Below are 16797 nucleotides of genomic sequence, written 5' to 3'. Positions count from 1 at the left end.
TCTTGTTTTGGTTAAGTTTTAGTTTGTTGGGTTGTGTTAGAGGGGATGGAACACGTTCTCTGTCTCTTCTTTCAAGGGAATGCGACTTTTTTGTGTCATATCTCCCTTCTCTGCCTCCGTCTGTGCTGAGGCCTAATGGCGGAGCTGGCGGCCTCCAACCTGCGACTGACCCCGAGGCTCCGGAGGCAGAGCCAGCCAGGACTCACCAACGAGAGGCTGGCCGTCTTCGGGGCTAAGGCAGAGGTGGCCCGACTTGCTGGTGCGGCGTTCTGGCTTTCGGCGGCAGCCTGGAGCTGATGCAGCGGGGCTCGGAGCGGAGACTGCAGGACCCAGAGCTGGGGTGGCGGCCTGGAGCTGGGGCAGCGGCCCGGAGCGGAGACTGTGGGACCTGGAGCTGGGGTGGCAGCCTGGAGCTGGGGCAGTGGCCTGGAGCAGAGACTGCGGGACCTGGAGCTGGGGTGGCAGCCTGGAGCTGGGGCAGCGGCCTGGAGCAGAGACTGCGGGACCTGGAGCTGGGGCGGCGGCCTGGAGCGGAGACTGCGGGACCTGGAGCTGGGGCGGCTGCCCGGAGCTGATGCTGTGGCGGGCCGTCTCGGAGCGGAGACGGCGACATCACCACGGAGGTCCGCTGGACTGGAGAACGGCATCTCCGGCCTGGATCGATCGCCTCAGCGCAGAGGGAGAACAAGGAGGGAAGAGACAGAGACTAAGACTTTGCCTCCATCACAGTGAGGATATGCTTGGTGAACTCACTGTGGTGGATGTTTAATTTGTGTTCATTGTATGTTTTGTTATTATTGATTCTGTGTATGACTGCAGGCAACATAATTTCGTTCAGACCGTAATGACAATAAAGGATCTACCTATCTAGTTGTTGCTGAGTCTAGCAGTACAGTCACGAGTCAGCAGACTAAACAGCAGGGGGCTTAGGACACAGCCTTGGGGTGAGCCAGTGCTCACAGCGATGGTTCTTGATGTCCGACTGCCCACCCTGTCTGCTGCTGTTGTGATAAAAGGTTAAGGACCCAGTTGCAAGTGCCAGTATCCACCTTTAACAGCTTAAAGCTTTTTTTTTTCAGCTTCTCCACCAGCTGCTGTGGGATGATTGTATTAAAAGCAGAGCTGAAGTCTATAAAGTGGATCCTGGCATAGGTATTCTTCCGGTCGAAAACTCAGATTTGCAACTGGAGCCAGCAGTAAATGTAGTGAGACAAGCTTGGGAATGTCTGCACCCCAGCAGTATCAACATTGACTTCTCTATTTTTAAATAGCCCTCGTCTTCTCCTTCCTCCCCTCCTCTCCTTCTAGTCCTCCTGTCTCCGCATCTTCCTTTCCTTTCCCTACCCCCCCCCCCCCCATCAGTCTGAAGAAGTGTCCCGACCCAAAAAATGCCTATTCCTCCTCTCCATAGATTCTTCCTCACCCGCTGTTTCTCCAGCATTTTTCATCTACTTTAGATTTTTCCAGCACCTGCAGTTCTTTCTTAAATCGATCTTGGAAAGGACTGAACCAGCGGGCAGCGGCAAGAACGAATGAATGACCGATGGTGGAGCCCCCGGTTTTGACTCGGTGGGGGAAGTTTTCTTGTTATACTATGTTAACACATTAATAATAACATTAATATTAACATGTTAACATAGAAAACATCATTGTAATCACGGTACGACTAGAGAAAATAGCACGACCTTTTAGCAAAATGGCAAAAAAAAAGGCTGATTTTGGCACTCGTTCATGAAAAAGGCATTATCCTGATGAAATCATCAAAAAAGGCATAAAAAGGCACATGGCAAAATCCTGGCTCATTAGTCGCATGGGAAAAGGATTGTACCATAGTACAATGGGAGACAAAAAAGCTGGAGAAACTCAGCGGGTGAGGCAGCGTCTATGGAACAAAGGAATAGGCGACGTTTCGGGTCAAGACGCTTCTTCAGACTGATGTGGGGGGGGAAGGGGGAGCGGGAAAAAGAAAGGAAGAGGCAGACAGTAGGCTGTGGGAGAGCTGGGGAGGGGAAGGAGGGAGAAAGCAAGGGACCTGAAATTGGAGGTCAATGTTCATACCGCTGGGGTGTAAACTACCCAAGCGAAAGGTGCTGTTCCTCCAATTTGCGGTGGGACTCTGGAGGCCCAGGGCAGAAAGGTCGGATTCAGAATGGGAGGGGGGGTTGAAGTGCTGAGCCATCAGGGGATCAGGTTGGTTAATGCGAACTGAGCGGAGGTGTTGGGCGGAGCGATCGCCAAGCTTGCTCTTGGTCTCACCGATGTAGAGCAGTTGACACCTGGGACAGCGGATGCAATAGATGAGGTTGGAGGAGGTGCAGGTGAACCTCTGCCTCACCTGGAAAGACTGCTTGGGTCCTTGGATGGAGTCGAGGGGGGAGGTAAAGCGACAAGTGTAGCATTTCCTGCGGTTGCTAGGGAAAGTACCAGGGGAGGGGGTGGTGTGGGTGGAAAGGGACAAATTGACCAGGGAGTTACGGAGGAAACGGTCTCTGTGGAAAGCAGAAAGGGGAGGAGATGGGAAGATGTAGCCAGTGGTGGGATCCCATTGGAGGTGGCAAAAATGTTGGAGGATTATGTGTTGTATGCGACGGCTGGTAATGGTCCGGCACTCAAATTCATCTGGGCCATTTCCGACATCTCCCTACCGTTTCTAGACCTCACCATCTCCATCGCAGGTAACAGACTACTGATCGACATCTACTACAAACCCACTGACTCCCATGGCTATCTGGACTACACTTCATCCCACCCTGCTTCCTGCAAGGACACTATCCCCTACTCCCAATTCCTCCATCCATGCTGCATCTGCACCCAGGATGAGGTATTCCAAACCACCTCCGGCACTGGCTACATCTTCCCATTTCCTCTCCTTTCTGTTTTCCGCTGAGACAGTTCCCTCCGCTACTCCCTTATACTCATTAAGATTCTAATCATCTCAATGCAGCTACACACATAGACGTCTGCTTTGGCTTCCAAGGGCCCTATTCTCTCTCTGGATATCCTTTTCCCGTAATGTACGTATCTCTTTTGGAATCCCCTTTTTGCCCTCCATGTTTTCTTTTTTTAATATATTCCTATGTCCCTGATACTCCTCCAGGGATACACTTGATCCCAGCAGACCATTCCTGATCTATGCCTCCTTTTTTCTCCTGACCAGAGCCTCAATTTATCTTGTGATTCTAACAGGAACATGCATGCCTTGAACTCTCTCACTGTCACACTTTTAAATAATCCCCTTTTTCGGGCAGCCTTTTCCTTTCCCCCAAAAACAACCTACTACAATCATCTTTAGCAAGTTCCTGTCTAATGCCATCAAAGTTGGCCATGCCCCAGAACTTTAACTCGTGAGCCCACCCTTTCTTTACCCATAACTATTTTAAAGCTAATAAAACTGTGGTCAATGGTCACAAAAGGCTTGCACACCAACATTTCAATCACTTGCCTATTCCAATCTCCTAGGAGAAGATCAAGATTTGCCCCCTCTCGCTTGTAGGACCATCTGCATATTGCCTAACAAATGTTTCCTGAACACATCTGACAAATTCCGACTAACCCCCGTGATAAAATGGCAGCCTCAGTCAATATTGGGAAAGTTAAAATCTTCCAGCTGTGACAACCCTATTAGTTTTGCAATGTCTCAGCATGTTTGCTCTTCTAATTCCCATTGCTGATTTGGGAACCTATAGTACACTTTCAACAAGGTGATTATCTTTTTATTTCTCAACTTTACCCATATAGCTGCACTGGATGAACCATTAGTCATGTCATCTCAAATTACTGCCATGACATTCTCACAAAATCAATAAATGGTCTTGATCTGCATTTAATAAGGTTATTTGATTTCGCACCTCAAGATTAAACATTCTTTCTTGCAAGATAGTCTTCCAGAAATAATAGCAGTGACATTATTTATGCTGCATTGCATTCCATAAAAACATTAATTTGGAAAAGTATTTTTTACAAAGCTTGTTTCTTTCATTTTTCTGATACTGCTGAGCTTCCACATCTCGTTGAAACTGTGGAATGATGTAGTGTTTGTGTCTTTATAATCACTTGTGAAATCAAAATGACAATCTTGACTTAATGTTTTAGTTGCTACATTTATTACATATCCCAAAGCATTAAGGTATGTTGCACTAATTTAAGGAATGTTACCTATGCAAAAAGGAATTATAAGTAGTTATCTTCAAAGGCACATTTCAAGTAATAGGTCAATTCTGCATTTACCTATGGTCAGTTCAAACACACACCAGTAAGAAATGTAAACATTACAAATTTATATTCTTCCATTTAGATTGTAATTACATTTAAATTATGTGCAGCCAAAGATTTGAATAGATCACAACATTTTCATTATTGCATTTAATAAAAATAAGTGCATTGTGTGTTTGTAATTACTGAGGCAAGGGCAACCAAGTTTTCTGTCTGTAGAAGGGTCTCGGCCCGAAACGTCACCCATTTCTTCTCTCCAGAGATGCTGCCGGTCCCAGTGAGTTACTCCAGCATTTTGTGTCCATCTTAAGTGTTCTCAATAGTTATGTACTTCAAAGAACTGGTTCGTCAAAAATACTTGTAGTATTTTGAATGCAGAATCAAGTTAATGGAACGTCCTGACAGAATTATGGACATATTTTGGAATATTGGAATGAAATGCACTTAGAAAATGTTCTTGTAAAATCATATTGACATTATGTAATCAATCCAAAAGAGAGTTTGAAAGCAAGCTCCACAGCAACCTCTGTCACAGAATCATGGAGACAAACGTAAAACTCTTGAGGATGAGGATCTACAAAAAGTCTTCTGCAATGGTAAAAAGAGAAACATTATTATGACTGTGATCAACGTCATGGAAAATCAAAGTTTTGGTCCTGTGCATTAACATTTATGTACTTTTACATGCCCTCAGCCCTTCAAGATACAAAGGAGAACTTTGTTTTTGGTCTGAAAAGCAATGTGGGTGCAAGGAGATTCACTTCAGATGTACTCAGTCTAAAGACATTTTGTTCCAGCAATTGAATCAATTCACAGTAGTAAGAACAACTCGTGTCTGATGCTCTCATACCCATTTAGCATGACCAATTAAGCACAGATTTATCCCCTTGTCTAAAAACATCTTTACTTACAAACTCATGGCTGAAAAATTACAGTCATAAAAAGATAGATTGCATCATAATGTATGTGTTTACTTGTTGTTATACTGGGCACAGAGCTAATTTGGCAAATATACAAACAAGGCTAATTCAGAGTAATGTGCATTATGTAATGCGCTTAAGTTTTCATTAATCCAGTTCCATTCCCTCAAGCCTTACCCTGGTGGTAGACCAGTGTCTATATGTCTGTCAGCGACGTTTGCTAGTTTGCTACCTATCACCACGCCTACAGCTAAATAAGAAATTTGGATATATGTTATAATATCTTATTGGGCAAAAGATAATATTAAATAAATCAGATTCTATGGCCACGAGTGAAATAATGCATAATTTTAAAAAGCAGTATTCATCTGGCAATAACAGCAGGGCAGACAAAACCGCAGGGGTCCATCGGGGATTCGCAAGATAAAAACAGAAAATACCTAAAATACAACTGGTCAGGCAGCATTTGTGGCAAGGAAATAGTTAATGTTTCATGTCAAAGACCTTTCATGAGAATTGATAAAGGTAATCCTGGCAGCAGGGAAGGTGGGGAAGGGCAGTGGGCAGAATAAAGGGACTATGCAAGGTGAAGCAATGCAGCCATTAAATGAGCAGTTATATTCCTTTGTCTGCGTTAATGTGCTGATAATATCAAGTTCGGCTGATATTGTTCAGGCTGCCCCACTACGATGTGCCCAGCTCACAATATACAAATGAAAGGAAAACAAAACAAAAATGACAAATAAAAAAGGACAATCCTGATACAAACAGAAAGAAAGAGCAAGTTATTTAAAGTTGGAGAATTCAATATTCGTTCAACAGACAAAACGAACGGTTATTCCTCGAGCTTCACTGGAACAATGCACAAGGCTAAAGAGAGTGGAAGTTGATGGACAATCCGAGTGGCAGACAATCGACAGGATCACTCCACAATGGAGATGCTATAGAAATGTTTTATGTGTCATTCCTAACTGTCACTGTAGACCATGTTGTCGCTTGTGGGTGGAGCACCAAGGCAAATTCCTTGTATACTTGGCCAATAAACTTATTAATTCATTCAAATGATCATCCCGTTTGGTTTCTTCATAGTAGAGCCAAACACATTATCAAATAACTTGTAAGACTGTAATTGGTGTTTCACTTGGAAAGACTGTTTAAGTCACTCATAGGTGGGATGGAAAGAGGTGAAAGAACAGTGTTGTAGTCCCTCTAGATGCATGTGAAAATGTGATAAGACATGGAGTGGTTAGTGGAGACAGAAGATGGAAAAGAGAACCAGAGCAATCTCTTCTATTGTTGAACAGGAGGGAAGGGGAATTGTATCCAGTGGTAGAATCTTGTTGGGGCTGGTGAAAATTATGAAGGATGACATGTTGAATGCAGAAGCTGGTGAGGCCCAAAATAATGCTGTTTTTGTCCTGCCAGGAGCAGGGGTGGTGCAAGCAGTGTTCTCACCCTTTTAGCCAGTGTTGCGCAGTGCTAATTTTTTAGGTACCGGCGCTGTCAACCAGGGGCGTCATTTCAGGATTTGCTTGGGGGGGGCGGGGGACAATCTAGTCTCCCAAGAGGGTTAAACAAGATTATAGCCTATCACTACATCCCGGTGTATAACTAGTACAATAAAACATATAATGCTTCATTTAATAATATGACAAAATATTGCACGGTGGCACTGACTAATTAACATAAAATATAATTAGCAAGTAACCAAAAAGACGGTAATCATGTATTTTTTACAGAGGTGTCTCTCCCGCAGCTCTGCACCCACCCACAAACTCACCCACCCCCTCTCTCACCCACCCACACACACACTCTCTCAACCACCCACCCACTCACACCTGTAATGGACCGCAACTGTACTTAATTCGATGCCAGATCCACACCCTCAACAAATGCTTCCTTGTCTATCTGGACTCTACCAAGGATCACAAGCTTGCCCGCCTCCAGACCGGTCCCTCCATTGACACTCCTCGACTCCACCGCCCGCCCGCAGGCCCGGAGCTCCACCGCTGGACCGCGGCACAGCCTGCCCGACCACCACGAGGGCGAGATGGCCACCACGAGGAGCAGCAACAACACCCACCGCCTCTCCGACCCTTACCACCTTCCTGGCCAAACCCAGGCGCGGACCACCGAAACAGCTGCGGCTGCCGACTCTCACCACCTTCCCAGGGCCACCGCTGCTGTTGCCGACCTTCACTGTCTCCCCAGGACCAACGATGCTGCTGCCGCCAACCCATATCTCTACTCCATTTCCCCACGGGACTCCACCAGCGACTCCGCCGACCCTCGCCTCTCCACCGGCCACCAGCGGGCCAGAGCCGTCACCTCACCAGAGTTCCAGGCTCAGCACCAAGCCCACAACCTCCACCATGCAGACAGCACGTGGTCCGACTCTGCTGGGTCCTATTACCCCCCCCCCCCCCCCCCCCCCCCCCCCTCCTATATTTTAATTTTTTAGTGATGGGTCTTCCCCTTCCCCCTCTTTTAACCAGGTTACCCCGACCACACACCCGCTAGTTAAAATTCCCCGCTGTTTATTTTGGATTTTTTTTTTTTTTAAAACAGAGGTGCCGGAGTTGCGCTCCTGTGAGCTCAGGCAGCACTGCACTCCTGCTTTTAGCTATTTTTCCAGGTGCATCGACAACTACACTGGCACAGTTTCCTGCAGCCAGAAAATGTAATTACTTTTGCTACCAATTATCATCCTGCTCTCACTTTCACTTGGTCCATCTCTGATACTTCCCTCACCTTTCTGGGTCTCTCTATCTCAAAAGGTAGCCATAAACAACCATAAGCCCACAGACTTCCACAGCTAACTTCACTTTACTTTCTCCCATCCTGCCTCATGTTAGAACTTCATTATTCCAGTTCCTCCAACTCCATCACATTTATTCTGATACAAACACTTTCCAGATACATCCAACATAGACCGGTTGAACTAAATAGGAGATGCACAGAATATGGTATGTAATATAGAAAGAGTGCTCAGGAAACTAAAGTTTGGTTAGTTAATACGGATGCAATACGGAACAATGGCAAAAGATGATTATTTGGGAAGCAATGATATAATTCCAATTAGAGATATAGAAAAATAATGAACTGAGAAATTGGAGCTTCAAACATCCCAGCTTTTAATCATACGGACTTACCCAATAACCCAGTAGGACATTTTGGGTGGCGGCTTCTTCTGGTCAGGCCAGTTTTCAGGACTACATTGGAATAAGATGCCATGTTCCTTCACTGGACCAAGTCCTGTGTTATTTTTCCTGAGATTTACTTGAGTTGAATTGTGTATGACATCTGGACATCTCCTTTCCTATTGAAACACATTGAAATAAAAACCTATAATCTATACTACAGATCATATATATTAAATTACTATTCACATCTTCAGATACCAGAAATATTATTAATGTATTATTGGGGCCCCAATTCTAAGAATGAGAAGGTGATTCTGAGAAGGTCAAATTGCTTGGGATCCAAGGAGAGCTGGCCAACTTAATAGAAACAACATCCACTACCTCTCCGAAGAAGGGTTTTGGCCCAAAACGTTGCCCATCTCCTTCGCTCCATAGATGCTGCTGCACCTGCTGAGTTTCTCCAGCATTTTTGTGTACCTTCGATTTTCCAGCATCTGCAATTCCTTCTTAAACAACTTAATAGAGAAGTGGTTTCACGGAAGGAAGCAGGAGGTAGGTTGTTTTTCAGACTGCAGGCCTGTGATTAGTGGTGTGCCTCAGGGTTTGGTTCTGGGCCCATTGCTATTTGTCATCTATATCAATGATTTGGATGAAAATGTAAAAGGCATGATTAGTAATTTTGCAGGTGACACTAAAGTGGGTGGTATTGTAGATATTAACGATAGTTGTCAAAAATTGCAGTAGCATCTTGATCGGCTGGGCAGGTGAGCTGAGGAATGGTTGATGGAGTTTAATATATGGAAGTACGAGGTGTCACATTTTGGGAAGTCTAACCACACAGGACCTACACAGGGAATGCCAAGGCTCTAGCGAGTTGTAGAGCAGAGGGATCTAGGCGTGCAGTTACACAGTTCCTTGAAAATGGCATCCCAGGTAGATAGGGTAGTCAGATTCAGATGCGATCTTTATTGTCATTGTGCAGGGTACAAGTACGGAGACAAGGAAATGCAGTTAGCATCTCACCCAGAAGTGCAAACATAGAATAATGGAACAATACATACATACATATACATACACATATATATACATACATATATATATATATATACATATATATATATATATATATATATATATATATATATACATACACACATATATATATGTGTGTGTGTATATATATATATATATATATATATATATATCATGCAATTTTCGAGGGGGGGAAGATCAGTCACTGGGGGAAGGAGTGTCCGAGGGGAGCGGGAAATCACCAAGGTGCAGAGTTAAGTAGGGTAACAACCGCAGGGATGAAGCTGTTCATGAACCTGCTGGTCCGGGAACGGAGAGACCTGTAGCGCCTCCCAGATGGGAGGAGGGTAAACAGTCTGTGGTTGGGGTGAGAGCAGTCCTTGGCGATGCTGAGCGCCCTTCGCGGACAACGCTTGCTTTGGACAGACTCAATGGAGGGGAGTGAGGAACCGGTGATGCGTTGGGCAATTTTCACCACCCTCTGCAGTGCTTTCCGGTCGGGGCAGAGCAGTTGCCATACCATACTGTCATATAGTTAGTAAGGATGCTCTCAATGGCGCAAAGGTAGAAGTCAAGAAGGCTTTAGGCACATTGGCCTTCAATAGTTAGAGTATTGAGTATAGAAGTTGGGAGGTCATGTTGCAGTTATACAAGACTTTGGTGAGGCCACATTTAGAGTATTATGTTCAGTTTTGGTCACCATGTTGTAGGAAAGATATCAATCTAGAAAGGGTGCAGGGAAGATTTACGAGGATGTTGCCAGGACTTGAGGGCCTAAGCTATAGAGAGAGTTTGAGCAGGCTGGGACTTTATTTCTTGGTGCGCAGGAGGTGGGGTGATTTTATGGAGGTATGAGAGAAATAGATGGGTAAGTGCAGTCTTTTAACTAGAGGACATAAGTTTAAGGTGAGGGGGAAATATTCAATAGGAATCTGAGGGACAACTTTTTAAAAAATATTTATTTTTTTAATATATAAACAAAGGGTGTTAGGTATATGGAATGAGCTGCCAGAGGAGATAGTTGAGGCACAACAGTTAAAAAAACATTTGGACAGGTTCATGGATAGGATAGGTTTAGAGGGATAAGGGCCTAATGCAGGAAGGTGGAACTAGGGCGGCGTTGGGCATGTTGGGCGGCGTGGGCAAGATGGGCGAGAGGGCCCGTTATCCTGCTGTATGACTACGACTCAAAGGATATATCGATGCTTTAGGTTAGCATTCAATAGACAATAGGTGCAGGAGTAGGCCATTTGGCTCTTCGAGCCAGCACCGCCATTCAATGTGATCATGGCTGATCATCCCCAATCAGTACCCCGTTCCTGCCTTCTCCCCATATCCCCTGACTCCGCTAAATGTTACATTCACACTGATGTCTTCTGGGCGGATTCATGAAAATAAAATCAGTAATAAAATAGATCTTTGCCAAGATGATGTAAACTGCTTAATGCAAACACACCTGATTAAAACATTAGTACTCACTATGATTCAAACTCACTATAAGGCAAGCTTACTAACTCTTTGACAGGACATTTGATAGATGATTCCTTATTCTTTAACAGGTATGTAAACCGAATAAAGTCTATTGAAACTGGAAGTAATATAATCAAAATTGATAATTGAATTGATGGAATTCGTGGTCTCATTTAATAAGTCTGGCAGTTATTTTTATCATGATGGTGCTGTGTCACAGACCAACATTCAACACAAGCTCAGCTGATTTATTTTGTATGGAGCCAATATAGATAAGAAAGTAATCATATGTTCATTTGTACTCAAACAAAAACAGATGAAAGAACTATGTGGTAACACGTTTCACTGCATTACTCAGTTGTTTAACCTTTAAATTACTTTACCCAGATCCATTCAGTAGAAATGCAACAAATACTGTATCTTAAAATGACGATTATATAGTTTTAAATAATCTTACCCGCTTTTCCCAGGTGTGTTGAAAAACTGACCGTATTGATAAGCAACAACGATGGAAGTTTTTGATTAGTTGTGAGTGGAGAGAACTATTGAGATGTGCAACTTCTGTATGTGTTGGCATAATGAATATTCCCTGCACTGTTTCTGAAGAAATATAGTGAAAAAGAGTATTTTCTGAACCTGATGTCAATCTGAAAAACATGAGGGAACAAGCTATCAACAAGTATTGATACCAATTTTCTTAAAGTACTCTCTTACCAAATGAACTAATATATTTTCATTTGGGGAAATATTTAATTTATAAGTCAATATAATTTATTTGGCTTTGAGACCAAACATTCATTATTTCCCAAGTTTTTCAGCATTCCTTACATAATTGAGACAGATACCTGGGCAACTTTACAAGTTCAGTCTTGGGTGGGGTCTTTGACTATGGGCACTACTGGCCTGAAATTTGGGCATATGCTGCTACAGATGTCCCACCAAATGATTCGATAATAGGCTCTCCCGACTTCAAAACTGCATAACTTCAACTATAGCCTTATCTTGTAAATTCCATGTTAACTCCAAAAGGAAGCACATTCCTCTTTGGTCGTAAAGAAAATAATCCAAAATCTCTACATCTGGCGCTATTAACATTCTAAATTCCATGTTCCACAGCTTTTCGTTTCTTTACTGTTACTTCACTAAATGTATACGTTGTTAATCTACACATTGCTTATCTGTGATGTAATGGCATTGCATTTGACCAGGGATGGGGGATTAGTGTAGATATAGGGGCAAGTTGAGTAAGGCTAGTCCATGAAAAATTTAGATAAATTATAATTGGCTAAAGCAGCTATGAAATTTGTTAAGGGCAAAAAAAATTCAAAAGATTACAAATTAATTTTTTATTATCAAAACTTAGAATTTTATTTGTTATTTTTTCCAGAATGTCACCAACTAATCAAAACAACTTTGGAAAAGAGAAAACATAACCATATCTGGAAACAAAGGGAAACCCACCTTGATTTTTATGTTATAGCTAGACCAAGTGGGACCCGTTGGGTCCCATCCCCTCAATGCGCGGTTGCAGGGGGGGGGCCTGCGGCGTTACACACGCCCACTAACCACTCCGCACTCCGAGAGAGACGCACAAGCCGAGGCACGAGGGCGAGCGAGTGTCGACCAAAGGAACACAGGCTGGGCTGAAGCAGTCTGGGCGGGTTGCGGGCGTGCTTCGACCAAAGCTCTCGGGAGTTCGACAGGGTGACTTTTGAACAACAAGGGGAGGAGGGAGGGTTTGGAGGTGACGTCAGTCGCAACGCTTGCAGACGGCAGGTCCATTGTCACATCATCAGCAAAAAAGTCATTTTTAATTGAAAGTTGGATTGGATCTGTGAACATTTTTATTAATTATTGAAGAAATAAAGCAGGAAATTTTCAGCTAAGCCTATTTTTGACTGCAGTGGGTAAATCTCTACCGGAATATGTAAACATTTTCCCGTTAGCTCGTCGTTTCTTCGTGTAGATGTGATCACACACACAAACAAATACAGGTGCACAACCTTTTATCCGGTGTTCCGGAAACCGAAAACCTCCGAAAACCGGCCATTTTTTCCAGGATGTCATCGGCACACCAAAGCTCGCGTTTGGCGCCAAACTTGACCCGAAACGACCCACGGTCAACCCAGGTCTGTACTACTGTAGCGGCTGCCTCCTCCCCGGAGACCGGGGAGACACTTAAACATCTGTAAATCATTGCTTAAATGTTAGTCAGTTAGTTTGGAGGGCTTTTATGTGAAGGGGGGGGGTTGAAGGGGTAAACTTTAATTCTTAGTCCCCTACCTGGTCGGAGAGACGGGGAGCGGTCAATGCCTTACCGGGTCGCCGTGCAGTAAGCTCCGCAGCGCTGTGGCCGCTCAACTCCCAGCTGGGGCTGCGGGCGGCGCCGGTTGTAGCTCCGACCCCGGCAACTCTACCCCTGGCTGCGAGGCGCTCCAAATCCACCGCCGCCCGCGGCCGGACGCCCCCCACCCCAGCTCCGCAAATGTTGGGAGTCGGCGGCGTCGCAGCGCTGGGATACCAGCGGGGAGCGGGCAATGCCTTACCGGGTCGCTGTGCGGTAAGCTCCAGGGCGCGGAGGCCGCCTTCTCCCAACATTCGCGGAGCTGGGGCCGCGGGCGGCGCTGGATTTGGAGCGCCTCGCAGCCAGGGGTAGAGTTGCCGGGGTCGGAGCTACAACCGGCGCCGCCCGCGGCCGGACGGAGCCCCCAGCTCCGCGATGTTGGGAGTCGCCGACCAGGTAGGGGACTAAGAATTAAAGTTTCCCCCTAAAGTTTCTCCCACCCCACCACCACCACATAAAATCCCTCCAAACTAACTGACTAACATTTATGCAATGATTTACCATGATTCCCCGGTCTCCGGGGAGGAGGCAGTCGCTCCAGACTTTTCAAGCCGCCCGCGCTACCTACCTAATCTACGCTAAAAATCTTCCATTCGGAAATCCGAAAATGTCCGAAATCCGACAAGTGTCTGGTCCCAAGGCTGTCGGATAAAAGGTTGTGCACCTGTACACACACACACACACACACACACACACGCACATCCAAGATCAGAGTTTTATAATTATAGAGAAGATAGCATAAAAATATAGTAAATGATTTGAATCTTACTTTTTGATATTGTACATTTCTTCAGTCTCTGTCTCAAGAAGGCTTTTCTTCATACTTCCCAGATAAAATGGATTTGGAAAACTTTGTTTCTTCTTGTGCTGGAATTATATTAGATTTTCAACTAAATTGTTAAAATGAATTTGAGAAATAAACATTGTCGTTTTAATTTAGCAGCAAATTCAATATCCACAGTGTAAAAGTCCTTTCATTAACATTGCTTTACAATGTTCCTCACTTTCTGGTACTTTTCATTCATCATTGATTTTTCACACTATGGGAGTCAAAATTACCATCCTGCACAATAGAACAAGTGAAAACATTGCCATTAGAAACAGTACTTGATGGATTTACCTTCTTAAATGAGTTAATGTAATTTTTCATGTTTCAATCTTGAGACAAAATTATGTTCTAAGTTACGTAATTTGTTCCTCAATAAGAGCACGGGTTAATTGAATGGAAAATAATGTACTGTTAATATTTACACTTCATTTACACTATCAACATTTGGAAGATAAATAAAGTTACCACCATGATAAAGCAAAAGCTCATTAAATGCAGAGGATTAAAGACTCTACGGCTCTCATTGACATGCCCTTGATGTTCTGCGACTTGTCATTGCAGCAGCAGATTTTCAGGCATTTTAGCTATCGACAGCAACCCAAGTTGGAGTGGAACCCTAAAAGATGGGCAGGGAAAAGATCTTCTCAAAAGATCTGTACAGTAGCTAGTTCCAAATAGAATTTATTTATTTATAAATAAATCTAAATATAATTTTTTGCCTCATCTTTGGAAAAATGAACGAACTAAGTGGGGGAAATGGATACATAAATATAGACATGTCTTTTATAACTGCCCAGGTACTGAATAGAATCACCTGTTTTGTGAAAAGGATACTTTGTACTTGTAGTCTTTTTGAATACATTGTGGATGGTTACGATTTATAAAGCTCTACTTAATTGGTCACTAAGGGTAACCCTTGACAGTGGGAGGTCAGACACCACCAACCGTAATGCCAGGCAGCCCCTGCAAATTTAGCTTCTGACTTGCTATCGCTAGGCCCTCACTAGTTTGTACCGGACAATCTTAAATCACAAAGATCCTTTCAGCTTGGCAGTGGGAACATTAGGATCTAATCTCTTGGTCAGCCAGAAGAAATAATTGCCATTCTCGATCTCTGTGTGAGATCGAGAATCAAATGCGGCCTGACCAGCGCTAAATGGAGCCTCAGCCTACATCCCTGTTTTTGTATACAAGCCATCTTGAAATAAATGCTAGCATTGCATTTGCTTTCTTTATTACCGATTCGACTTGCAGATTAACCTTTTGGGAATCCAGCACTAGCACTCCCAAGTCCCTGGTCATTTTATGTTTGATAAGAAGTGGATGGATTAGCCAACTTTTCAGACATTTAAGACCACTGAGTGGCGCCAGGAATGGCTGCCTCGCTAACAGTATGTCTACCCCTTCCTTATTTGTTCTTTGATATTATGTGTTAAATGTATGTTTTAATGTTCTTTAGCTTGTTTTATGTCGGGGGTGGGGGGGTTGGGGTCATTTTTTCGAATCTCATACCTCGACAGAGTCGCAATTTTTTCCAGTATCGTATCTCTGTCCGCACTGCGGCCTAACATCGAGGAGTTGGTGGCCTTTGCTGGAGACAGATTTTGGGTGCTCCAACCGCGGGAGCCTGCGGACTTTAACATCATGTTGCTCGCGGTCCCTGGTTGGAGACCGACTTCGGGAGCCCCAAGCCGCAGGAGCTTCAATCCCCACCGACGTAGGAGCTTCGACCGCTCCGACCGCCCATCGACGCGGGGACTTCGACCGCCCGACTGTGGATGGTTCGACAGTCCCGACCGCGGGTGAATAATGAGGAAAAAGATTGTACATTATTGCCTTCCATCTCAGTGAGGAATGTGGGGAATCTGCTGTGGTGGATGTTTATGTTAACTTTTATGTAGTTGTGTGTTTTGATTTTTTTTAGTAAGGCTGTATGGTAAATCAAATTTCACTGTACCTTAACTGGTACATGTGACAATAAACTGACCTGGAAATAAGGTGGAAATGGAGGAATCTCACTTCCTCTTTGGACATGGGGCATTCTGCTGGGATTTCACAGGCGGCAAAATAAAGTGCTGGAGTAACTCAGCAGGTTTAGGCAACATCTTTGGAGAAAATGGTTAGGTGCGATTCAAGTCGGGACCCTTCTTTAACTTTTTGTTTCTACAGTAAAATAAAGGAGCAGGTTCCGCCCAGAATACCTCTCTACTCATCCAGTCTACATTAGCAGATGCTATATTTTTTTAGACGAATATTACACAAAACATTACAAGATTTGAAATGTACATTCCATCCATAGATATGATGATTATTTAATCTCTTCAAACCTTTGCCTACATTTAAATATACTTACACTGACCTCAGATCCATCAGAACCAAGAGTTTCTCTACGCAGATGCTTCCTGATCTTATTTGATGTAAAATATGAATTGAAGTCCATACCAGCATCTGCAAGTCTTTCACCAGCATTATCAGATGTACTATTGGTCCTTGGAGGGCTAGATTTCTGCATCCTGAGGTTGGAGTCTCGAAATAATGTCCTTCGGCTTGTTGGAGATTGTGTGGATTTAGATGCACCTTGCAGCTTGCTAATGATAGGTGAACTGCTGATACTTTCAAACTTGTCACGTGGAGGAAGGAACCAATCAGCACATGATAGGTGTGGGGTGGAAGGACTGGCCAGTCTGTCTTGTATACTTGCTTCTAGTCCCTCAAGTTGAAATAAGGTTGCTTTAACTTGGTCAACATAAATGCTGTCCGGCCCTGGATTTCCAATTGCTTTGGATGCACATCCTCCCGCTTCCAGCACAACACACAACATAAAGTGCCCCTGAAGAAATAGAAGCT

At 44.1% G+C, this 16797-nt stretch overlaps 1 protein-coding gene across 5 annotated transcripts in view; it reads right to left on the bottom strand.

Moving 5' to 3' along the window:
• Positions 1 to 3624: 3624 nt before the first annotated feature.
• The window catches only part of intu (inturned planar cell polarity protein), a 67608-nt gene continuing 54435 nt past the window's right edge, over positions 3625 to 16797 (bottom strand). The window contains exons 12-16 of one of the 5 annotated variants that reach the window (XM_055647488.1): positions 16304 to 16780; positions 13891 to 13988; positions 11235 to 11424; positions 8285 to 8451; positions 3625 to 4800 (exon numbers count right to left, since the gene is read on the bottom strand). In XM_055647488.1, coding sequence (XP_055503463.1) covers positions 4689 to 4800; positions 8285 to 8451; positions 11235 to 11424; positions 13891 to 13988; positions 16304 to 16780 — 1044 coding nt within the window. In that variant the 3' untranslated portion in view covers positions 3625 to 4688. The remainder of the gene's footprint in view (positions 4801 to 8284; positions 8452 to 11234; positions 11425 to 13890; positions 13989 to 16303; positions 16781 to 16797) is intronic. The other 4 variants (XM_055647480.1, XM_055647478.1, XR_008724727.1 and 1 more) reach the window with 4 other exon arrangements.

Source organism: Leucoraja erinacea, chromosome 1 (assembly GCF_028641065.1).
Source record: "Leucoraja erinacea ecotype New England chromosome 1, Leri_hhj_1, whole genome shotgun sequence".
Classification (NCBI taxonomy): Eukaryota; Metazoa; Chordata; class Chondrichthyes; order Rajiformes; family Rajidae; genus Leucoraja; species Leucoraja erinaceus.
The sequence above is the reverse complement of the archived record's forward strand: the minus strand, read 5'-3'. Positions and strand labels throughout refer to the sequence as shown.